The sequence below is a fragment of the Cloeon dipterum genome, chromosome 3, assembly GCF_949628265.1.
Source record: "Cloeon dipterum chromosome 3, ieCloDipt1.1, whole genome shotgun sequence".
NCBI classification, from domain to species: domain Eukaryota; kingdom Metazoa; phylum Arthropoda; class Insecta; order Ephemeroptera; family Baetidae; genus Cloeon; species Cloeon dipterum.
This window is the reverse complement of record NC_088788.1, coordinates 244,425-270,118: the sequence shown is the minus strand read 5'-3', so window position 1 is coordinate 270,118 and position 25,694 is coordinate 244,425. Positions and strand designations below refer to the sequence as shown.

The 25,694-nt window shown below is 43.8% G+C and overlaps 1 protein-coding gene across 1 annotated transcript in view; it reads right to left on the bottom strand.

The window, feature by feature from the left end:
- The window catches only part of LOC135940633 (hemicentin-2-like), a gene marked incomplete at its 5' end in the record, with an annotated part of 119,268 nt that overhangs the window by 7,110 nt on the left and 86,464 nt on the right, over window positions 1-25,694 (bottom strand). Inside the window, 2 exons of the mRNA XM_065485603.1 lie at window positions 6,623-6,724; window positions 14,002-14,189. Coding sequence (XP_065341675.1) covers window positions 6,623-6,724; window positions 14,002-14,189 — 290 coding nt within the window. The remainder of the gene's footprint in view (window positions 1-6,622; window positions 6,725-14,001; window positions 14,190-25,694) is intronic.

Below are 25,694 nucleotides of genomic sequence, written 5' to 3'. Positions count from 1 at the left end.
GCAATCGTTTCATATTTTTTCTCATCGTGGAGCCAAAACCTTTACTTCGCCCGGCGGTGCTTAAAAAAATTCAAAAAAGGAAATATCCCAGCAGCATCAAAATGTGCAGATTTTCCTCGAGAAAATCCCGTTGAACAAATTGAGAAACGGGCTGCGATAATGGAGGAATTCACGAGAAAGTTGCTAAGTGCGCGCGGAGCGTGAGAGCAGGATTTATATGTGTGTGTGTGTATGCGTCCCGGCGAGCTCTTCTGCAATGCAGATTGCATAACATGTGATGGCCTCGAGTTTCCAGTGCGCGGAGAGAAGAGCGGCAAAAGATCCGGCAGCCGGCTTTGAGATCAAAGCAGCGCCCGCTTTTTATTACTCGCTCGAAACATTTGGGACCGAGCAAATTATTATTACAAGTCTTTTCACTTTGATTCGAAAGGAATATACGGCTCGTTTTTATTCGAGAAACATTTTTGGCTTGCTCCGCTGGTCACCGCCTGAATACCATGTTGGATTCGCGACATTTGAATCAAGATCAGGTTTCCATCCTACCGCGCGCACACACACACATGCATTTTTCATTTCACAAGCCTGAAAAAACGTTTCCAACCTTGCTAAAGACTAAAGAGCGATTTCATGAAAAGAAAATAAAAACGATAGCTAGCAGAGGGCTTGCCGAGAATTATTAGTTTGTAAACAAAAATTTAATATTTTTTGCTGAAATTTTGTAATACTAGAATGCGTAATATTTATACCATTTTTTGTATTTGTAAAGATTAAAAAAACAGGATAATAATGTATCGTTTTAATTATGATATAGAAACTCGTTTAATTTTGAGCCAAGTTAAGGTTAATTTAATTAATTATTATGAATAATTTTGCTACAATCATTACCGTTAAGTGAGATAATAAATATATCTGAGGGGAAAAGGGAATGGTGTGTCCCGAAGGCCATTTGCACCGCACTCACGGAGCCAACGAACTGGTGCGGCCGCAACCGAAAAGCAGTCTCGTGCATTTGGCCGAGCAAAGAGCGCCCTAACGACCCATTTTGCGGCACCTGAGTCCCCGCGGAGGACTTTTCATTCGGACGGCGTGTTGCATTAGGTGTGTGTACTTCACATTCATATATTTCCGTGCGGCCGCCCTACTTATACCTCCGCCTTGCTCTCTGCCCTTTTTCTGTTAATATCAGAGCCAGGCCAGAGGAGTAATGCGTGTGACGGCGCAAATAATATAAACGTGAATCGAATCCTTGCGAGCAAAAATTGCAGCCGATTGACTGAATTAGGGCCGCCATCCGATGCCATCCGATGCCTGTGTGTGTGTACACAGTGCCAACCTCACTCTTTGTTTGTCTTGGCGTGATATTAAATTTCGAAAGACGTATAGCCCCGGCTGCTCCGTGCAGCTGCCGATTCTTATGAGACGTGTGTTTGCTCATTCCGGTCTCATCAATATGCAGTTTTCCAAGCAGGAAAAATTGGCTGCAACTTTGCCCAGCTCGCTGTGATGCATTGTTGGAAGCAACTTTGATGAAGAAAGTCTGCACCTCCTGAGTGAGCTCAACTAGGAATTGCCTTCCGCAAAGTTAGTCAAGTTTAATAATCTGCTTGCTACCGACTGCTTCAACGACTATTAATATTTTAAATTATTTCTCCGGCGTCATTTTTCAAATAAAAACTGACGCGATGAGAATTTATTCCGTCTCTGGCCTATAAACTGTAGGGGGATTTAAACCAGCAGCTATTTCGAGCAATGAATTTTCGCTTCTTACATCACGAAAATTCCAGAAGCAAATTTTCCGTATGCCTCAACGAAGGCAAGAAGAGAATTCAATTTTGAAAACAAATAGCAGAGCACCGTGCATGCTATTTATAGTTTCCCCTTTGAGCAATTTTTCCGCGAATTCACGGGAAGAGGAAAAGCATTTGCAGACGCAACAACAGCAGCAGGAGCGGCGCGGAGCGAGATTAAAGCGAGCGACGGTGTCGCTCGTCGCGCGCGTTTGACTCGAGCACCGCAAGAAACGCGATTAGAAGCGACGCCCGCCCGACGAGAAAGTCATTTTTCATCAGCCGACACACACTTTCGCCGCCGGCACACGGAAATCAATATTTTTAATCACGAACGAGTAGCAGATGGCAGTGCGAGACGAAAAATAAAAATGGAAACAGACGAAAGATGACAAGGAGCGAAAAGCCATAAATGAAATCGCGCGCGAGAGCAGTGTCCGTCTCGAGAGTGTCGAGAGTGACAAACTGGCCGGCCGGCCGGACCGAGCGTTCTAAATGTTTGCCCTATTTTCATTATTGGCCGCATTGATTGATTTTTAACGCGGGCATGCTGCAAAGAACAACTCTCTGGGGCACCGTCCACGATTGTTACGATATTGCTTTCTGCTGAAGAGAGCACCAATCCCCTGTGATGCAATATATCAAATACTCTTGCCATTGATTTACAGTTTTATGGGAATAAGCTGTGAGAAAATCTGCGGCACGAGAGGAGTATTCAATTTCAACCTTATTCATTAAATTAGTGTGTCAAAATTGTTCGATTTGACGATTTTATGCTTTATCCAATCTTACAAAAAAGGCATAAAAATTTAAAAAAATTCCGTAAACTATGGTATTTTGAGATATTAAATTCAATAGGGTTAACTCGTTAGCTAATTTTTGACATCCATAGAAATATTAAAAAAAAAAATCCACCAAAGTTTGTTCTGGACTGTAGCTTTTGTGAAACTAACTGCATTTTGATATCTGACGAAATTTTATATTTTAATTTATCTAATTTTAATAGATAAAAATTCCTTGCCATTTCTTTGTAATTACGCGTATATTTAATTTATTGAATAAAATTCAAGAATGAGAGTTCATTTTATTTTTTAAAATTAATATTATTTTCTGCAATCGAGGGGAAGGCTTTGAAAATCTACAGTTAAAAATAGTAACAAATAAAAAGGAAAATGGCTATCATTTCCTCGTCTGTTCACATAAATGTTTTCATCTCGATGTCACCGCTAATTGTAAATGTATTTATTGTGATTCTTTGCTTTCTAGTATGTACCATTTACTAGACTGTGTCACAAAACCTTTAACTTTATCACAAGCATTCCGTTATAATAAATAAATTTGTAATTGACTATTAGTTGTACACCGATGGTGTCCAATAAAATGAATAATAATAAAAAGGAAAACGGTATCAATTAAAATCATCCACGTGGTTTTTTCCCTCTTCAAAAGACAATTACGATTTAACAAAAACTGGCTTTAAAATTTTATTAAACCAGCATATGAAATTTATTTCTTTAACACTCCATAACTCGCTAATGCCGTGTCTGTTTAAATATTTTTCCTTCCCAAACATCCTAAAATCGTTGAAGAGTACTCGAATCCATATAAATTCGACATACCAACTAAGACAAAGAATCGGCCATAAGTTATTTTCTTATGAAAAGATTTCCACGCCAATTAAAACTGTCAAAATGAAAGGGGGAGTATTTGTATTTTGCCAGCAGCCAAGTCTAGAGTGCCTAAACAAATTAGTTAAATATTTCGCTTGATGATAAACGCGCGGCTGTCTAATTGATACAGACATTTAAGTTTGCTTCACAGCCGAAAGCCTCGCATTCTGCGTCTAGCTCCGGAATTTAACTTTTTAACGAGTAGAAAATAGAGCAACTTTTCCATTTACAACTTTGCGAGTCGCTTGCCGCGGGAAAGTCGCGAGCCGCGCGGAGAAAGTTTCGCGACACACGCACACACACACACACACCCTTTTCGTCTCTCGTCCGCCCCCGCGCGCGCCTAGCTAAACGCCCGTAGCAAATTTCGACGAGAGCGGAAACTGGCGCCCTATTTCCGCGAATGATCCGTCTTGCTTGCTTTTTGCAGCTCTCGCGCGCGCGCTCGCAAATTAAAAGTGAAAAGCTGCGGGAGCTAATCCCTCGTCTTCCATCAAGTCGAGTTTATGACCTTTCAATGTCAGCAAAAATAACCCGCGTCTTATCTCGGCTGCTGCTCCCGCGGGATATTCGGTAAATAGGCCGCTGCTTTTAGAACACGCGCCGCCCGCGCCGCCGATGAAAATTTCAAGTCCAAATCCCGGCCATCATGTCGCTGAATAGACGGCCGTAAAAAAGATTCTCTCATTATGGGCCCGATCCTCCTGCTCCTGCTCCTCCGGGGACGCGCGTTATTTACTCAACAAAAATGGACTCACTCGATGCTCTCAGCTTTCTTGCTCACCTTTTTTCCCGCCTGCCCGCGACTGCAAAATTAATTACGCTGTGAAGTTTCCCCACAATGCGCCCTCCCCTGCTATCGTCTTAAAGTGGAGCTTTTCAGTTTTCCCCGGGGAATTTGATACATTCTCAAACCCGTTATCTACGTTGAAGTTTAGGAAAAAATCTTTTGTATTTTTAAATGTTTCCTCTTCGAAATATCATTCCTCCAGGAGAGGAATCCTATATCAGGAATAAATAATTTACTTGAGTAATTTGTCAAAGAATAATATTATTATTATTTTTGAGAGCTATTAGAAGGAACACAGGAATATGTTTTTATTTCTTTTTGTTTTGTGTTCCAAATGAGCGATAGGGGACAACCGACAGGACTGTCTGTGCGAAAATTAAACTAATTAGATAAAATTCACCCGAAGTTTCAGTCTACACATTAACTTAGAGATAACGTGCGAAAATATAGTGATTTTTTTTTAATTCTATTAATAATTTTTTCAAACCGTTTCGGTGCTCCAGAAGAGGTGAAGACGAGTCAAATAACTGAATTGGTTTTTTATTCTGACTGTTCCCAGAAATGGGTAAGGGTTTTTCAAGGGTTTAAAGTTGATTTTCACGAATTTTCATACAGTTTCGCAAGTGCCCAGTACATTAATCTAGAGGGTGATACTAAATTTTAGCGGAAAATGTTGGTAATTACGAAAAGCACCTGAAATCGCGAATACATGGCTCATGGCCCGTAATGACCTCAAATTTGGTGTTAATTTAATTAGAGGTGGCGAAAGAGAAACAAATACACATTATTGGTGAAATTATTTGAATACATATATAGGAAATAAAAAAATTGTTAATAAAAATTTCCAAAAGAGTAATGTGAGATCTGGAAACGTTTAGTATTTTTAAATCAGGTGGAAATTTTGTTAATTGTTTTTGAGCCGTCTTACGAGCCTAAAGTTTGAAAATGAAAAAATAAAGCCATTATTATTTAGGTTTACAAAAAATTGTACGACCGAAGCACAAGGAAGACGATAGATCCAACCGCCTTCTTTATACCATCTGCTTTTGCAGCTTTTTGCCGACTGCCATGAACTATATTATACTACTTCTTTTCGCTGGTTAGCTTAATTAGTTTACTTAGGAAAAGCACCGCTCGTTTCTGTAATTTCTATTGAGGCCAGCCAGTGTTGCTTCATTTTTGCAGAATAAGCAATTAGACGGTCTCGCGCGTCCGCTGAAACTCTGCTTTCACCGTGGGAGCGAATTGCACTTTGAACTCCCAACACACATTTCATTTCATTTCATTATATCCATGCAGCTTCGCCAGTCGTAATGAAATTAAACGCCGCAGAAAGAAAGAAAAAAGGAAAGAATAGAATCTCGTTTGTCAATAGAAAAGGAGGGCGAAAGTTACAAGTTTGAGAGGTGATTTTTGGGTGGTGCGGGAACGGCGCCAGCTGTTGTCTATTTATTTTATTTCTGCGGCGCCCGCGGCGGTTCAAACAAGCCTGTTTGTTTGATCAGAAGGCGCGTGCCTCGTGAGTGAGCGAGTATTTATCATCGATTTGGATTCCGAGTTGGGCAGTGCACGTCTTTGCACGCCCGCCAGCGCATTTCCGGTGTTGTTTTTCGATCAGGCGGCGCTGCCAGCCGGATAATTGGCGCCGCGACCCAATTGTTTTGCAGTTACCACGGGATTATTCGCGAGGATTTGCGGCCAGGGTAAATATTTGCAGGCCGAGCAGTGTTTGCGTCTGTTGGCAAAATAATGACGCGGAAATTGCTGCAGGTGCTTTTGATATACACATATGAATGCTGCGGTGCCGAGGAACGGGTGAATTTCGAAACATGCTGCTGACGGCGGCGTGAAACTAAACATTTTTACGCTAGGCTGCGGCATAAAAAGTAATTGAATAGAGCGAGCGGCGAATATTGAATTGCAGACGTTGCGAAATGAATTTCTGAGCGCTCTTAAACCACTCGCTGCGTCAAGCTGGCGGCAGCACGTGTCAACGACGGCAATAATAAATAAAATTAATCGACAAATCAAATTTCAAAGCGTAGCAACTGGGAAATTAAACAGCACAACTTGTACTTCACGGTTGATCACACTTTTATGTTTACGGTCACGTTTTTAATATGGGTACTGTAAAATGTGGACTACTGGAAGGCTCATTTAAAATTAAAAGGAAAACTGCGGTTTAGTACCAGAATTTAACACTGCGCAGGTCCTTTTTTTAAAATCCTTTCGAGCCGTTTTTTAGTCTAATTTCAATTCCAAACTTGCAATTTTATTATTTTTGCAAGTCACGCGCGGCGGTCGTGTTTCCGGCTGGAACGACCTGGATTTCGAACATGAAAAGTGCACGTGGCAAAGGAAAAGGAAAAGATTACCTGGAGATGTCTGGTGTGCTCGACGAAAAATCTGTCGTCGCTGCTGTACGTGACGAGGCCGACGGTGAGCAGGTGGAAGTCCTTGCGGCGAATCCAAGAGACCTGCGTGACAGAAATCGCCAAATTAGCACCAAATTAGCCGTCACGTATGAGTGTGTGTGTGTGTGGTGCAATTAGGGGCCGAATAATTCATGGCCGGCGTGTTTGTTTCGGAAGAACAAGGCGCGCTAATTGGTCCCTGGGCTTTATTAGCAGCACACGAGGGTCTGCCGGGAAAAGGGAACACCGCGAACCGCGCTCCTCAGCACCGCAGCCAACTTTGCTCACATGAGCAGTGAGAGGCTTCGTGTGTTAAGTAGCAAATTGCGGTGCTAACAATAAGTGGACGCCGCCCGCACTTTGCCGTTTGTGTGCGGCGCGATATTCTGCTTCTGGGCTGCTTGCACTAATTGTAACCGGTCTTTGGCAATTGCATTATTTAACGCAAGAATTGTAATTGATGGAAAATTTGGGCAACAAAAAAGATAAAATAATTTAGATATCGAAGTTAACTTACATAAAGCACACTTTTAACCAGTTAATTAGCGAAAACCGGGACACGCCTGACTGTAAGCAAAACGGCTCCCTGCTTCCTTTTTTAGCTAGGCTCATTCTGGGATAAAAATTTCTCGTTTGCAAAATAATCAAGTGCCTACCAATATGTTCGACAAGTTATCTTCATCCTTTTTTGTTTGACCAGACAATTTTGCATTTTATTGTTAACATTATTTCGGCTTTTGATGAGGATTGGTTGCGTGGAAGTTGATTTTCTTTCGATTTTAGCATAGAATGAAATTTTGGAAAAGAGTGTGTAGTAATACAAAATTTTACATTTTGACCTTGATGATAAAGACATCAGAAACGGCCTTTGAAAATCAGCGATAACAGCGTCACCTATAAAGGGTGAATTAAAAACCAACGCCTCGCAGCCTGTTTTTTGTTCCTCCTCTATGCACAAAATACACGCTCAATTGACAGGGAAAATATAAACAGAATTAAGCGCTTCAATTCTGAAACTTAAACCAGTGCGCGTGTGAGTGCAAAAATCATGAATAAATTTTGGAGGGTTCAAAAAATGGAATTTTACGAGCTTACAGTAGCTCTAGGAAAAAGGTTGTGACGGAGTGCCCTTCTTTGGCACTAAAATATTATCGTCTTTTACAAAACGCACGGTTCGTGATTTACGAGCAGCACGTAGGGGTAATTATTCAAGTAGAATTGTGTGTTTGATGCAAACTCGTGTCGCGATTCATGCAAATAGCCGGCGCGCTCTGTTTGCCTTCCCTCTCTCTCTCTCTCTCTCTCCCTCTCTCTTTCCGCATCTATTTGTTAGCGAGCGGCTTTGATTTTGCCAGCATTTCTAATATGTATAACGTGTGGGTGCGACCAGAACTAATCGAAACACATATCTCGTGTCGTTTCCTTTTATTGCCGAGCGTAATTATCCGCGGCGGCGGGCGACCTGCATGCAAATGATCCCGGCCGCGCGTCGTTATTAATTAATTAATTTATGCGCTGCATCCCGGCCGCGAATTCGTTTCCTCTGTACGTACTCTAATTATTTATTTATGACGCAATTATCGCTCTGGCGGGCGGTCGTTTCGCCTTCTCGCTGAATTAATTTGCGCGCAAAAACGGCGCCGTCGCCGCGCGTCTAAATTGAATGAATTTCCATCCATCCATCCTGATCGAGAGAACCGCGTCGTCTTTTTTCCAGTGCATTTGAATGTATATTGATTTGCTTTCAATTGCGAGTTTCTCGAGATAAAACTCTTCATAAGGAAGGCAATCTTGCGCGCGTTATTTATTATTTATGAGAGCCAGGCCAAAAGCAGCGATTTTATCTGCTTACACAGTGGGTGAAAAGCCGGCCGCACGCCGCACGCAAACCTTTTCCGGAGCTCTCTCTCTCTCTTATTTTATGGAGAAGAAGGTACATTCTCTGGTAATCCAGTTTATTTAGCCCTAAAACTAAAAAGGGAACCAACCGACAACCCCTGGATCTGAGATGCCCTTTTGTGTGTTCCGCTAACCAAGCTTCAGAAATTTTCAACCAAACTATCAATAGATACTGCTAATCCTTTTACAGGCGATCACAAATTTTCTCGCATGAGGTCAGCCGAGTTGCGTCTAGTATTAGACAAAAAAACAAGAAATTTTGTGCTCTTTGAATTATTAGTGTTTTCATTCGGCGTGGGGGAGGCGTGAAACTGCCGACAGAAGCGTTTGGGGCAGGAAAAGGAAGGGAAAAAGGAAAAAGCAGCGTGACAACGACAAAGTGCAATCTTAGCTTTTGGGCAAAATCTCGCGAGAATCGGCGGTGCCGCGGTGACCGAATTGGCGCGATTGAAAAAAGCTTGCGTAACGGAGATAAATTTGCATATTTGTGTCGCAAGCTGTAAATAAGTCGTCGTGTCTGCGTGCGTCGGTTGCCTGACTGCCAGCCTGCCAACCGGTGAGCACATATTTCTCGGGGAAAAAGGGGTGAATAAAGAAGGGCCCGGGCGCAATCTGGCGGTGGGATCTCATCAATCAGCCCCGATGCGTTCGGCCCGTGGGATTTTCCGAGCACACCAGAAACCTACGTGTCTGCAGACGCCGCTCTGCTGCTGCTGCTGCTCGATGCGCAAAACAAGTGGCAGCAGCCCCTTGGCGGAAAAGGGCTATTCAAAATTGGATTTACCTTTTCTCCGGCGGGCTAATAAAGAAGCCGTCCGTATCTTTGGCTCGATCCGAACGCAACTTAATTTCGGCTGAATAAATCTGCATGGGGCCGCGGCCAAAGTGGATTTCCGATCGGGATTCGGGTCACAAAATTCTGCGATTGCCCGGATTTTATTTTGTGCTGAGCCAACTATCCTCTTTTTACAATTTAATTCCTGCCTTTCATCCTGGAAGATTGGTTTCCAATTCGGGAAACTCTTGATGCAATTAGTTCATCGCTGAGGCCGATTCAGAGCATAGAAAATTGAGGTCCAAATCGCAATTCATCGGTGTCACAGTTGCGTATGCAGAAAATAAATAAAATTCTCTCGAAAGATACCCCTTTTTGTCCCAATGAAATTTGATCTTTTTAAAACAAGTAACTCGATCTCGTTGGATTCGTGTTCGCTGTCGCGATGGTGAACTAATTAAATACATTCACGAATAAACTCAAATTGGCTTCACAATCGACGCCTTTAAAAAAAAACTCATGCAGAGTCTGAAATTTGTGTCTCGTTGATAGTGCTTTTGTAATTCAATCAGCAGGCCATTTGTATAGCTGCTTTATCGGCGATAAAACGTCCAAAATTTCTGCGTGTGGCGCGCAGAAAGCGTGGAGCATGGTCGACTCGGCGTGTGATAATGCCGGGGGAAGATGATTAACGATCAGTAAATGTCACCGAGTGGCGGTTCATGTTGTTGATAGCCCCCACGAGGTGCCATCAATATCTTGGGCTGCACGCGAGTGCAAATAAAGTCTTGCCGGCTGCTGCTCGACGCGACGGGCCCCAGACGCCTGCCTCTGCCTCTGCTGGCTCTATGCTCCAAGCCTGGCCCCGCTTCTCCGCGCTGTTTCGACAAAGTTTGGCCCTAAATTCAAATTAGCACGTGCCTTCGGAGCTGCGATATTTCCTGGCGAGGCGCTAATAAATTTGCCTCTCGAGCGGAAGACCCAATTCTCCTGCTAATCAAGAGCTAGCGCGCGCGTTTTTGTTTACGCAGTTCAAACTTTGGCTGCGAGCGCATCACCGAGAGTAAGCACTGCGGTTTTCCTCGATAATGAGAGCGCGACCACAGACTCGAAAATGCACGGAGGCACAATCTAACACCGCCGGGCCGGGGGCGTTGTTATCCAACTTTTAACGAGGGAATAACAATTCGGCACAATTTTTGATAAGAAAATGTGAACCATGCTGACGTTCACGTTGGAAGACGCAGACTCTTCCCGAGTTGTTCTTAAGATTTTCACTGTCAAATTACCAAGAAATCGAACCAATTTTCTAACTGTCAACCAAAATTAGAAGGGAGTCTATTTTGTTGGCAGTTATAATGCACTCAGCAAACACGCTCGCCGTGGTTTTCACGGGGGTTGGAAATTTAAGATGATCGACATTTTTCCGTGCGTCTCATTTACATTTAGACATTCGAGCTACACATAAAAAAAACTTCTTTTTCATTGCTTGGAAAACCTGATAAAACACATCAGAACGTAAGAAATCGTTTACATCGTCGGTGCGCAGCAAGTAACATTTTGCTACAAAAATTACATTTCCAGGTGATTCATTTATCATAAAAAGTCGGTTCCAATTATTTAGATTAACCATTTTAGTAGTTTCTATTTTCCAATCGATATTGATAACAAGCTGGCCTTACAGTTTTTCGTTATTCCATCATGTCTTGTTTTTATTTTAATATTTTTTTAACAAAAAAATAAATAATGGTAATGAGCAAAGTTTGATCAATAAATATTTTGATCTTAGGAAGATCTTTAGAGAAATTTAATAGTGATCATGTCGAGGTGGGACGTTACTTGATAACATCTTAATTATTGTTAAGTGCTAAGAAAAAGTTTAGAAACGAGAGAAATTCTCCAATTTATTGAAATTAATTTTTATCGATTTTGGATTAGACTTTCGGTTTTGAGCCAAAACTCGTTATAAACTTATAAAGTTTTGCAATATCTCGCTAGGGAAAAAAGGTAACTGTCACGAAAAAGAGCCTTGATATTTTACGTTGAATTTTGCGTTGAATCAAAATTAGATTTTGAATTTAATATAACGCAGAGCATAACAAATGAAATTCCTACGAGTCTGGAGAATGCGGTGCATGCAAGGTGCAAGGCATAACTCCAACTGCGGTTCTTGAGACTTATGGCGTGTTGAAAACGTGCTGCAATTCACAATCAGCTTTATGCACTTCCAAAAACCAGCCAGAAGCACCGCTCCGGTCGGGAAGTCGAAACAGGCAACGTGTGCATAATCACAAGCTCGTTCGAGAGGTCGGAATTTCGCTTTCAGCGCGACAAGGAATTCTAATTTAGCAGTTAATTTGCATGCGCGCACCTTTTTTCGCTGGTTCGATAGCGCGGCGTCAAACAAGCCTTTGTTACACCCCAAGTGGCATTCACGGGGTGCGTTGTTTCCCAGCAAAGGAAAAACAAAACAAGGATCGGCCATCTGGGGCCAAAATGGAGATTGCAAAAAAGCAGCGCGCACTTGTTTGATTTCCGACAGCCAGCGTAATTGGCTCGTTCCCCTCACCTAGCGGCGGCATTTCCATATTGAGAGAGAGAGAGAGAGAGAGAGAGAGAGAGAGAGAGAGAGCCCGTGTGGCGCCGGGTGACAATAAACACGAGATGTTCGCTACGCTACGCTACGCCTGGTGCCTCGGCATCCGCAGCCCGGCCCAGATGCTTTGCCATGCAAATTAGGAGGCAAAGAACAACAGCGGCCAAAGTGAGAGGTGCTGCGTGGGAGAGAGAGAGAGCACGATCGTAATTCGCTCGCTGGCAGGCCTTTTCCGCTTTGGCTCACCGCGCGCCGCGCGGCTGCATCTGTTTGTGAGGTTAGCCCATTTTAAATTAGCAACAAGGACAAGTAGCTGCACCGCCGACTAAACTTTGCGCGCACGGCAGTAAATTTGAATTAGAGCAGTTAAATTAACCGCGCAGCTAGGAGAAGAAGCTGGCTGCATGGCCTTCCGTCACTTGGCCCCCGGCCGGCCGGTCGGCCAACCAGCCAGCCAACCACTTGGCGCGCAAATAAAATTAAACTTGACGCCGGCATGAGTGCGGCGGGCGGATGGGAATCTTTCCGCTAAACGCCCTCCCGCCGGCTTCCCTTTTCCCGAGAATTAGTGCGAGAAGTACTCTCGCTAGTTAACTCGCTCTCTCTCTCCCTCCGCAAACTGCCTTCTCGACGCTTTTGCTCTCGCAGAATGGAGAATGGAGAGCGCAGCCCAATGTGTGTGTGAACCTGTTGAAAAGTGACACGCGTCGTGCGTTCCGGCGTGGATGTCTTTCATAAAAATTGATACAACCTTATTAATTTAGTTATAACAGTCCGTGAAGGTCTTTTAAAGCATAATACAATAGGTTTTGATCCAATTTTTGTAAAAGTTTCAAACAAAGTATCAAAAACCCTGTGAGAAAATAAGAGAACAATGAGAAAATTTGCAAAAACTGAGGATTGGCTGAGGTTAAAAATTATTATGCTTAGCTGCACATTTTAAAATATCTAGAAAATTACATAGTTAATATTTTATAGCGGACAGTAGACCGACTCCTCTGTGGCTTTCTTTCATTTGTTAACATTTTAATAAATCTGCACTCTTTTCTTAAGTCTATTCTATTTAAAAAATCACTTGAGGATTTGAAATAAAATTCAGACAAAGTCAATTTGTTCCTTATTAATTTCAGCTTAATATCTGAAACCAACTTTTATGGTTAAAAAAACACAAAATAATGAGAATTTTCTTTTCTGCCGCACTATTTAAAAATTGCACAAATTGAAAAAAACGTTTGCTTTACTGATTTTTCTTTAAATTTTATGGACATTAGACTTTTTAAAACCTTCGCCAATAGCTGATAAATTCGGCCAAAAGGCATAAATGAAATGCCAAAATTATCTTCTGTTTCTCAAAGAAAAAACCATCAGATTTTCACTCAACTCGAAAGTTAAAGGTCGGCGGCACGTGAGAAGACGCGGAGATGATTTAGTGGGCACGGAGCATCTGGCCGCAAGTTTCGCGAACTGGCTGTATCTCCGAGTGCGAGACAAGCGAGCACCTTGCGCGGCGGGCGCACAACGTACATATTATATAAAATAGCGACGGCCGGGGCTACACTGCTTGACAGCCGCAAGAAGTGTTGCTGCTGCCGCCTGCGTGCGCGCGTGAGAAAAGTAGCGGGCGAAACGAAGGCAACATGACAAGCGAAATTGTATCCCGGGGACTAGCCGGCCGACTCGAGGAAGAGAGAGCGAGAGAATGGGCTGTTGCGTGTGTGCGCGCGAGGGCGGTGATCAACGCGCACAGCATCCGACAAAACTGTCAAAGATGTGTCTCGCGCGTCGAGATGGATGCGGTATCGCAAAATTGAGTGAGCAACCGCTGAGCTTGCTTGATCCCCGCGTCAGAGGTGTCGAGTTCTTGTATTACTGTTTTTTGTTTAGCCCGAATAAGGCAGTTCATTCCATTTCAAGTGTTTCCGAGCTTCACATTTTTGCGACGCGGGCCGCGAGTTTAATTTACTTGCAGAGCGGCGGCTGTGCAAATAATTTGCGGTTTCGTCTCGCGCTCAAAGTTATCAGCGGGTGGGCGGCAGGGCTTTAATTAAAGTGTGTGTGTTTGCGACTTACCACTCCATTTCCAAACTTTTTGACGGTGCACGGCAAGACGGTGGTGCTGCCGATGCTGGCGATGACAACGCTCGAGTTCTCCGTGCCGAATATGGCCGGCTGCACTCCCGACGGACTCAGCTGGTTGGCGTCGCCCGTCCGCAGACTCCGGCCGTTTCTGTGCCGGATCACGTTCTGGTGCTCAGCGTCTGCAAACAAAACAACCGCTCTATTTGAATTTACATCCACACACGCCGTAACAAACTGACGATGCGATACATTTAAATGTTGCTTTATCTTCCTCTCGCTACACGCCAATTTACCATTAGACATGTCTGCACGGGTAAATGCATCATTTGCCCACGCAGAAGTGCGAAAAAGTGCACGAGACGCCGTATTTTTATGAGAACTTACATTAAATAATTCCAACAATGGAGAGCTGAGAAAGTGAGGTAGAGGTTTTACACTTCTATACGATTTTTAGTTCACGTACTAACGCGATCATGTGAATAAAAAACCCTTAATTTGAAAAAGTCACGGAAACACTCACATTTTCCGGGTATCGTGTTGAGGTTGGAGCGTGGCAAGTGGCAGGCAAACCACAAAAAATGGATGGCTCTTGCCCTTTTATACCATATAATCAAATTCAACGAGGCCTAAAAAAGGATTTAACGTCTGAAACGAGGAAAAACTGGAAGTTGTATTTACCTTTTTGGCGGAAAATGTATAGATTGGGAGCAGCAGAAGAGTAAAGAGTATACAAGAATTCCGTTTTTCTGGTCTGTTTATGTTTACCACATTTTAGCTCCAATGACCAGATATAAATTGTGACAGGTTCTTGATCAATGTTGAAGTGAAATTAACAATTTTATCATTCAATTTACGTGAGTTAAACCTCGTTCAATATTTCTCTTGGCTTTCCATATACATGTACGTTTTTTAGTTACCTCCAAGTTTTTTTGCTGATAGCTCTATAATAATCGGAAGAGCAAGTAAATATTATCAAAATCTAACCGAGAAGTAATTAAAAAAAAATCCCGACACTTTGCTGCTGCTTGGAGCATTTTCCGCCAAAAATTCGCTCGATCTCGCGGGAAATGTACCATTCGATCGTTGAAATTGTATTAAGATGAATCCTAGCCCAAAGCGTTCTAACTCTTATCCCGCACGCGGGGAAAACTTTGCTGGAAAAAAATTGGAATGGAAATCTTTAATGATATGCAAGAAAGGAGATGCCGATAAATTATCAGCGTGGTGGGCGGTGTTGCCTCGGATAGGGTCGCGCATCCGCCATCCGCCAGCACGCACTCGTATCTGAAATCTGCGGGAAAAATTGCATTTGCTGCGGTGGGCCGAAAAAGCGACTCACTTTCTGGCTCTCGTGCAAAAGTTTAATTTCGAGCGGTGATTTATCATCGGGTTTCGTCTGTGCGAACGCAGCTTCCAGCTTCCAGCGCTGGAGCAAGGCCAAGTGTCGCGTGTGACGGTGTTGGCAACTTTTTCATCTCCTTTGCTCTGCTCTGCTCCGCAGGCCGGCCGGCCACCTGCACAACCCTTTCGCCCCTTCGCTCGCTCGCGTGCCAGCCGCGAGCAATATAATAAATTCTTTTATTACGCCGCCGCCGACTGGCCGTAATTCATCGCCCGCCGCCCCCAAATTAACTGCCGCGCGAATTAGCGAGCTTTTTTATTTTTCAAATTTAAATTTGCGCCTAACGAACTCGTGCCCTCGCGGAGAGAGAGACAATTACGCCGTGTTTGTGCCTAATTACTTGCTAGCGGGGCAGTAAAAACTTGGCGATACTATACTGCACATCATATTTTCGCGTGCAGCGAGGACGCGCTCGCACGGCAGTAAAATCCAGACAGGCCTGCCTGCCTGATGAGAGCATTTTATAGCCGAAAGCTGTTGGATGAATGCGTTATGCGGTTTTTGTCAATGGATTTGCCCCGCTTTATGACCGCTCTCGCGCGCGCGAGCACGTATATTGCACAAAAGGGCGGGCGGGCGGGCGGACGCGTTAACTGCCGCGCTGAAAAAATAGGCGCGCGCTCGTTAATTGCAAATTGGTGCCCGGGCTTGTTGTCACCGAATTGAATTTGATATTGCGCAACCGATCGCACCGGGGAATAAAAAAGCAAGGTGGATTTTCATCGCAGCCAGCCTTGTTTACATATTTATCTGTTCCGAATTGCAGGCCGCAGCAATAAAATTAGGCGACTCACCGGCCACGTTATTACAGCAATCATCTTCGCCTCCGACTTGCCGTGCGTCCCACCCCGGGGGAAAATTTTAAAAGACACTCAGCAGTGCGCACCGCCGATCGATCGGCCATTAAATGTGCGCGGCACGACGACGAGCCAACAAGCGAAATGACACACGATAATTGCCGAAAAGCATGTCAGCCGCTGAATTAATATAAACGCGTATGTCATTTGAATACAAGCATTTTACTCTAATGCTCGGACCCACGCATTAGCATAATACGCGAGATATGCAAACGAGAGAGCGTGGACCCTTGTGCCGCCCGCCGCGAGATTGCATCGAAACACACGCGTGCCGCACCTCGAAATTCCAAATCACAGAGTGATCAGATAATTAATCTCCATCTCGGTGGAAACAGCTGTAATTTGTTTGCTAGCCTTCCAAATGGCCGTGACAAATTCATGTAAAACACATTCCATCGATTATACCAATTAGCTACATTTTTCCTGGGAAAATGTAGCTTGAAAAAATAATGCTAACAATTTCAGCCAGTGATTTTAATAGCTCCCCAGATAAATATTGATGGTTAAAAAATGTATATATATATATATATATATATATATATATATATATATATATTTAATAAGAAAACTAGGATATGCTAAAATGATATACACTGAAAATTCCGTCCATATGTATTTGCTTCACTTTTTTGTACAGTTGCAGTCTCAAGATAATGCGTCGGCCTGGGGAAACGGGGGCGCAGCAGGCAAACAATAATCCGGCTGCAAGCGGGTGCGGCAAAATAATTTTATACGCGCAATTTGAGCCTACTTTGAAGTGCACGCAAGGGTTGCCCGGATCCACGATGCACTTGATGACCCACTAAACTTTACTTTCACTTACTTTGAGAAACTCGTAGGATGCGTCCCAGAGCAGTTTGGCAAAGTTTGGGCTCGGCTCGGCAGCGCTCGCGCCTCGGGCGAATAAAATGGGATTAAAGGAGGCTGGCCGGCAGCTGCTCTTTCCAAAATCGCTGCAATTGCGAGAGAGCGGAAGCGAGGCGCGACACTCGTGCACACAATTAGTAGCGCCGGTGCGAATTAGCGATTCCCTTTCGCACGCGCGCCGCGTTTGTTTAGCGACACAAGAAGTTAAACTGCTTGAGGCCGGCAGAGAGCGGAGATGGCTTTGTTTGCTTTAGTTTGCTCGCACGCCCCCTGCACTGCACTGCACACCAGCTGCGTCCCTTTTCCTCTCGCGCCTCTGAGTGAGCGAAGGTCCAAGGTGTAATTGTAACACCGCGCCTTACGCGTTAGCCGCCGAGTAATTATTTATTCGGCTGCCCCCTCAAGTGTGGATGCCCTCTAGCCTGGCTTATCCCCCGTGAAATTAACCACAGGTTCGTGCAATCTCATCTCTTGCTCGCAGCATATTTCGGTTGCTAAACAGGCCATTCGGGGTTTTGCCGCCCCTAACATGAAATAATCCCACTGCCCTGCTTCTCCGGATCGCTTTAATTTAGTTTTATTTTTCTACGTGATATTAAAAAATAAGTAAATATGTGTATCAGTGTGCTACCACCCATCAACCCTGGAAATATACAAATACGCGATTTTTTTATTTAGTCAAGTAAGAAATTCGAATAAATTTAATGAGTCAACTATTAAATTTAAATTCAAGCCACAGTTAAATAATTCATCACTCGGCATGTAGCCTAGATAGAAATAACACGCTTAAGGGTTCAAGAGTCATTAGTAGATCAGGAAAGTTTGCAATTTGAATGCGTTTTCAAGCATGCAGGCTAACAGGCTGGTGCAAATAATCTGCAGAGCTTGAAGAAACTTTTTAAGAGGACGGATCATACAAGATTTGCTCGGTGAGCGCGCGGCGCGGCGCGGCTCGGCTCGGCTGGTTTGCATTGCAAATGAAGCGCGTCCTTAGCGCGAGTGCAACATCTGCTCGGCGTCGTGTGCATCTCTCACGAGTCGCGGTGCTCGCGCGCGATTTCAAATAATATAATAATATATAAACTGCCAGAGACAAATGACCAGGCTGCTGCAACTGCTTTTTATTCCAACGAGCACAGCTTTTCTTTCTTAAACGTATTCAACTGGAATGAGGACGGTAAGAGAAAAAAAATTAATTTGCGGGAGCGCTATTTTTGCTGCAAAAAGAAACTTAATTCTTCGAAGCGACCGCCTCCGCGCCCGTTGGGTTGTATGACACTTTTTTATTAAATGTACGCAAGGGAGAGACGCGCAGATGGAGCACTCACTTTTAGCTTTTGTTGGTCTGCTCTCTGTATTTCCACGTTGTGTGAGTGATAAGAATGGGTCTAAGAGGCAACGCCTTCCCACTTTGAAATTTATTTTTAAACCAAATGATGCCGCAAGTTGAACAGGAGAAACAGCACTTCAGACGAGGCGCTACTTGTTTAATATACAAAGCCTTCGTTAAAATCAGTTTTCTTGGTATGCGTTTGTTTTTGCGCGAATTCCTATAATAACTCTAGAAATCGCGGGATTCCAGAGAGCTAAGGAGCTTGCGGATACCAAAGGGAAAAACCACACAAAACACACTAACAATAAGGAAAATCTTGCACGGAACCAGATGATGCTGTGCCGCAGATCAGTGAAAAGGCGCGGGTTGCATACCCACGTCCATCCGCCAATTCATCCAACGTACTCGCTACACGTTCCAGGAAAATCTCAAAAGAAAAAGAATATACGTGCAGAATTTTGAGGAAAGCATTGCAAGATATTCTTGGATGCACCGGCATTTGAGTAATTGATTGGCAAGTATGCATTTTTTGTAGTGAAATAGGATGGAAGTCGTCCTCTTTTTAAGCAAGAATAGATTGCAAGAAAAAAAACTTGACATAACCATATCCGCAGCACTCAGACGGGACAGGAAGGTAAATACATTTCAGCTTATTATAAAAAAAATGCAAAAATCAAATCTCTATTCATCGATTTTGCTAACTAAGACCGTATAAAAATATCACTATGCATTAAAAGGGCGTAATACAGCTCGCTAAATCCTGAGCAACCTGCATTTAATTTCAATCGAAAAGATACCTAACCAGAATACAATTAATTTAAATTAAGGACAACATTTGCAGAGGGATCCTGATTGTGAGCGAAATCCTGCTGTTCCAAAAATACTAGACATCTCTCGAATCGGCGGAATATGCAAATATGATTGTGCGCGCGCGGCGTAGTGTGATGTCGGGGCACGTAACACATTAGGGGTGTTTAATCATGTCTGCAGCGAGACTGGAGCGTTTTTCGCTCATCCTTTGTTGGCGGCGAGCAGGCGTGGCAGCGGCAGCGGCCGCGGCGTCGAGATGCTTCTTGCTCAACTCCATCTTCGGCGCGCCGGGCCAAATGCACCCTCGGAAACACACGCACGCACTCACGAGAGAGTAGGCTGGGGATGAGAGGCGGCAAATTTATTGCCAAGTCTCAGCGCGGCACCACCAAGTTCGGTCGGTGTACATGTGCTCGAGGTTTTAATTAGCGACCTGTCAGACGCGTTCATCTGCCGACTACTGCATTTATTTCGCAAGATAAACTGATATTAATGCGCGCGCGTCAAATAATAATCCCTTAATTAATAAGAGCGTGCAACTTTGCTGTTCAAATATTCACGGCTGCATGGTAGCGGCGAAATATCATGGGCGCAGGCAAAGGGGCTTTCAAGTTTGCAGCCATTCGTCTTGCGGCCTGGCCTGCTGCTGCGCGCGCCAAATTGTGTAGAATCGGCCCGAATGCGGCCAACAAGCCCGGCTTCGTTACCTGCCCGCCTGCGTCTAATTTACCGCGATTTGCAAAGTGCAAACTTGACGCGCTGTGTGCGATTTGTTGACTGAACGGGCCACTATTTACGGCCGATGCCACTGTTATTTGCGATTGCGGCTCTATTTGTCGGCAATTGCACCCGCTCGCTCGAAATTGGCAATAATTTCATGTCACGCGCAGATAAATTAGCGCGAGTCTGTGCCTAAATTGGAACACGCGCTATAATAATGTGAATGTTTGCTCCTCCGATCGACTTAAATCGGTGAGCATTTCGTTGAAAACAATTACACAAAAAATTGAAAAGTTGAACTTGCATTAGCTTGAAATTTAAAAGGGTTTCACCCCCTGATGTGCTTAAATCATGCTCAAAATAAAGAGCTTTATCACCGAAAAATAAAAATGGTTGCGAAATATACGGACATGGAGCGTAATAAATTAATTATCGGCGGGAAAAGCCAGTGCAGGCTGCTTTTATGGCCATTGTTTGCCGAGCCTCTCGTTTTATGTGCCGGCGCGTCCGAAGCAGAAAAATTGATGGCGGAATATCATACGTTTTGTCGCGTACAACACAGTGTAAGAGAGGTCGTAATTTATTTACGCCCTAGGTATTTGGGTCGTGCGCTGCGCGGCTGGTAGGCAAAATCAATAAAACGCTCGCGCGCGCGAATATTAAAGGATTAAGCCAGCGGAAAATAATCGAATCCCTCGGCAAGCTCGCGTTTTATTGCGGCGGATTCATTTATCAGCGGCAGAGGGAGAAACAGAGAGAGAGAGAGAGAATTGATTCTCGCAAAGCAAGATAATGGGATTTGGACTCGACTTGCGGATGTATTTATTTCGTGTGTGTGCTCCAGCTCCGGCCGCCTGATTACTCGAGAATAAAAAGCGTTAATAAAACGGTGCAAATCATGGAAAGCCGGGCTGGCTGCGCGAGCGAACGAGACCAGATAAACAAACGCCGACGCTGTTGTGAAAATACTTTTTGTCATCCTGCACGCTTTTATCAATTTTCGCTCCGGTTTATTTTGTTGCAGTAGCAAAAATAAGCAGAATTGGAGCAAATGGCAAAGGTTCAGATCACAACATGAATTCGGCAAAGCGTGAAGCGCACAGCAGCATTAGAAATAAATTCATTTGCTCCCCTCCTCTCTGATCCTGCTTAGATGTGTTTCATTGATTCGCTTTTCTTTCTGCGCATAACTTTCCACATCGGGGGAATTTCACCGCGTTATTACCATCATTTAATAAACCTGCGTGCAATGCTTTTCAGCAAATAATATGCGAGCATAAAAAGGAAAATGTCGTGCTGCGTTGCGCGGAGAGTATTTGACTTTGAGTTCGGTATGAGCGTGCGGTACGTTCTTTGTGTCACAAGTAAGATTATTTGAGTTATTCATGGATGAAACTTGAAAGGTGAGATGTATGTTGAAAAGCGTTCAATATTGCGTCGTTTACCCGACTAGGTGGCGCAAAACTCGAAACAACTACGAGAGCTGTGAAAATTTCTTTCTGAACCTCTTATTATTACTCCGCTGCATTAACACAATCTATCTAAAATAAAGAAATGCAGCTTCAAACCAGGGTTTCCACAAACATGATAAAATGCATCGACTTATATTTACTAAAATACATGCGGCAAATGGCCGAAAAAAGTGCAGGTAAAAAGTTTAGAGAGAAACACATCTTTCCAAGTTGACCACAATATCATTTCTAGAAATGAAAATGACTCGTTTTGGCCATTGAAAAGTGGATGCGCGATGGTTTAATTTTAACCTGAGACTGTTGCGTTTTTTAATTTTGCCGTATTAATTTAGTTTTTGGACTACTTATGAAGAACCGAATGATACTAAAATTAAATTTTGGACAGGGTTGCGTTAGCCTGGGATTCTTGTTGGAGGTATTGTTTTTTTAATTTAACCAATTTTTATGTAGTGCTGGGTTTTCCTATACTTGAACGTGGCAAAAACAATTGTAGAAATGGGCGGTAATGAAAAAAATGCCCTTCAAAATTTTGTAAATTTTCTGCCCTGTCGTCAAGCCTTAAATGGCTTGAACTTGAAATTTTGGTTCACATACAATCAAAAATTGCCAAAGAAATCTCGACAAATTAGTGCTTTTTGGGTTGATCAAGGCAGTAGCGCGGCAGATGAAATCTTAAATCCTCGCGCTTTTTACCTCTGACGGACAAACTATTGGCTAAAAAGAGAACCGCGAATTTCCCTTCGAATAATGATTTTAGTTCTAATTACCCGCCATTTTATCTTAAACTCGTTTTACACCCAAAAAAGCGTATTTATTGACCTGATTAATTTGCATGTAACTCAATGTAATTAAATGTTCAGCTTGCTGCGACGTTACACCTCATGGACCCAGAAAAATTTATTTTGCTTATAATTCTTGAAAATTAGCTTTCACGCCAATACTGGTGATTTTTTACATTCTTATACCCCAACTCCATATTTTTCGTTGAGCAAAACAAATTTGTACTCGACTCGTGCTGCCCATGAAGAAATTGCAACATTCCAGGGCATTCCATTGTTAAGTAAAACACATTGGAGCCTGGAACAAGGCATGACGGATCGCCTTAAAGGCGCCGCATCGTGCAGAACAGATGTTGGTTTGTTTGCCAATCAGAAGAGAGGAAACACGCGAGTTTATGGGAATTCCTGCCGGCCACTGACACTTGAATTATGTCCGAGCGAGTCGCAATCAAAATTAACAGAGGCCATAGATTACAGGCTCTTTCTCGATTTCCTTTCGCGGTCGCTATTTACGAGCCTCTTGACGTGGAGTAATGTCGGGATCCGCCGACCGACCGACCGACCGACTGACCGTCCGACCGACCCACTGCCGGAACAGATGAACAAGCGGTCACACTCGAGTGCAATATTCTGCGCTGCCGTGTGTGGGTGTGTGTGTGTGTGTGTAGTGTGCCGAACCGAAACTCGCAGCAGCCGGCCAAATGTGTAAAAGTCATTCTGGTTGCGGCGGGTGGCGCGCGTGCTGCTTGGCATTCACGGTGTCACGCGCCGCTCAGGCTGCGGCATAATAATATGTATACCTTGCTCGCGAGTGTTATCATTTGCATACAACCCTCCGTGAAATGGAGACAAGACGGTAGTAATCGACTCACTTTGCTGCCAGCTACAAACTCAAAATTTCGACACACTTCAAGTGCTAAATAATGCTGGCCTCCGATCGCTGGCAAAATTGTTGATAAATTACAGATTCCAAAGAAGAAGAAGAAGAAGAAGAAGATTACCTATCATTTGTTAGCAACAGAATTGGGACTGAGCTTTTTTGGAATAGAAAATCAAAACTGTCGTAAACATGACTGCGTCCATTGACAAAAATTCATCTGAATGAGCAGCTCAATTAAAATGAAATCTATTTATTGATTTAATATTACACTTAATTGTATTTGTTTTAAAATCCTTAACTGCCATTTTTAGCTTTCTTTTATTCGTAATTCCCCAGCATTTTTCCTGATTTTAATGAAAACATTCCGGCGTTGCTGGTAGCTACTCAAAGTGGCAAGTTTTTGGCATAAGCTGATAAGTCCGTCGAAAAGAACAAGCATAATCCGCGCGCTCCAAAGCCAAAAGCAAACACGCGCTTTTCCATTTTCAGCTGCCGCACTTTGGCCGGCCTGGCTGACTAGCTGGCTGAAGACAATAGCTGCGTGCGAGCGAGCGCGAGCAGTTCGTTTACATAAAATAATATATGCGTATGTATTTCCGATGCGGCGAACTTAAATAAAGCGTGGAAAAACACGGCGGCCCGGCCGGCCGGCCGGCGTCGGTGAAAGAGAAGCGAATTTTTGCGCTGATTAAATCCCCTTTGTAGGCCGACGTGAATGGCTGGCTGCTCGCATCAAATATTAATGAGCACGTTATATATACCGCGACTCCGCGTTCTACCAGAGGAAAAAAGCGACGGAATTCGAGCGCAGGCGGAATTATCATGCGCAGAATTCAACAGGAAGAGTCGCTTTTTTGCTGCAGCGTCGACAAGACGAAATACAAGTGTTTCTCTTTCGAAAAGTGTCGGCAATTAATTCAAGTATCGGGCCATTTGTCAAAGTCGCGCGCAACGGGAAGTCATATTTTAAATTTCATGTGTGTGGCTGCCGGCCGACCGGCCGGCCGGCGTGATTAATGCATATCCGTTCAAGTGAGAAAAAGCGGCGCATGTCAAAGGCACTCTATCACTGTCCAAGTAGCACAAACTAACTGTATTAATCTCGGCACGCGCGCGAGCGCGCGCGTCTCCGCAAAAACGTTGCGGGCCCGCAAAAACGGATATCAATCAGCGCTCGCGCGGGCCCCGAATTATGGGCCGACGCGTGATTAACCCTTGCCTGCTCGTGTGCGGCAATTCAATTAGGCTTTTTGCCGCGCCGCCACCGCCACCGCCAGCGTCGTCGGCCCCGCAGCCAGCCAGCCAGACGTCCCGGTGGAAATGTGATATATCGCATGTTCAATCAGCGGCCGGAGCACACGTCTCGTCTGCCGCTTTTCAATTGCATGTTTATTTTGCCGCGGCCACACGTCGTCGTTTACTTGGCGCGCAGATTGATTTCTGGCCGATTGCTTTCGTGCGCGAGGCAAACGACGCGTTTGCATTTCCACCCTCGACCCATCAGACGCTCAACGAGCATGACATGTGATCATGCGAGTGTGAAGTGAATTGATAAAAGTGCAGTCTTCAGATGCAAAACCTGCGTTCAATTCTCTAATGATAATTAAGGTTGAGAGTTTAAATTGAAAATTAAAACGAAGATAATATTATTTATCTTAAAACTGTACCAAATTATGGCTCTTATCAATTTTTTAGTTGAAATTTAGTGTAGCTTCTCCTGTGTAAAGTGAATTGCTTATCATTCCGCATTCCTCTTCATTTTACTGGATTGGCATTTACCAAGAATAAACAAATATTTAGCGATCTATCTGAAACTAACATTTTTAGCATTTCATATAAATGTTTTACGGGAAAATCATTGAAGAAAAATTGGAGTTATTGCCTGAAACTTCACCTGCGCAGGAAGATGATTAGTATTATCCAAAAAGATCGACATTTTCTCATTAGAGGTGCGATCATGTATCCATTTATCGAGATAAAATTGGCGCGTATAGCTCGCTCACTCAGAGTGTGGGCTGCATGTTTTGAACCGACGTTGTGCGAAATCCAAAATAGCACCCTCAACGCAAAAGCTTCATCTACGCCCTCGAGGCGTGGAGTTTATCTCATCCGAATTTAGATCTCGTTACGTTCAATGTAATTAGTAAATTACGGTCCTACTAGCTGGAATAAAGTTTCGAGGGGAGTTAGCTTTCTAAAACTTCCCGGAAAACAGGATTTATTTTCTCTCGCAATGCAAAAAACAACGAAAGGCAAAACAGCAAATAGGGGGAAAATTGCCTTTCCTCTTCTATCCTGTAAGAAAACAGTTTTTGCTTTTATTTCAGTTCAGCGAGCGAACCGAAATAAAAGAAAAAAAGAAAGAAAGAAAGTTCTTTGTGCGTGTGCCTCGCAAAAGCAGAAGGACGACTGCTGAGCAGTGCGCGATCGCCGAATGACAATGAAACAAGTGTGGGCGTGCACTCGGCGGATCTTTTCAATAAAGCGCCGAGCAGGAAAAATTGCAAGCTGACAGATTCGGGCTGTTTTACGCGCGCCTATTTCTCGCATCCAGCCGAGCAGCT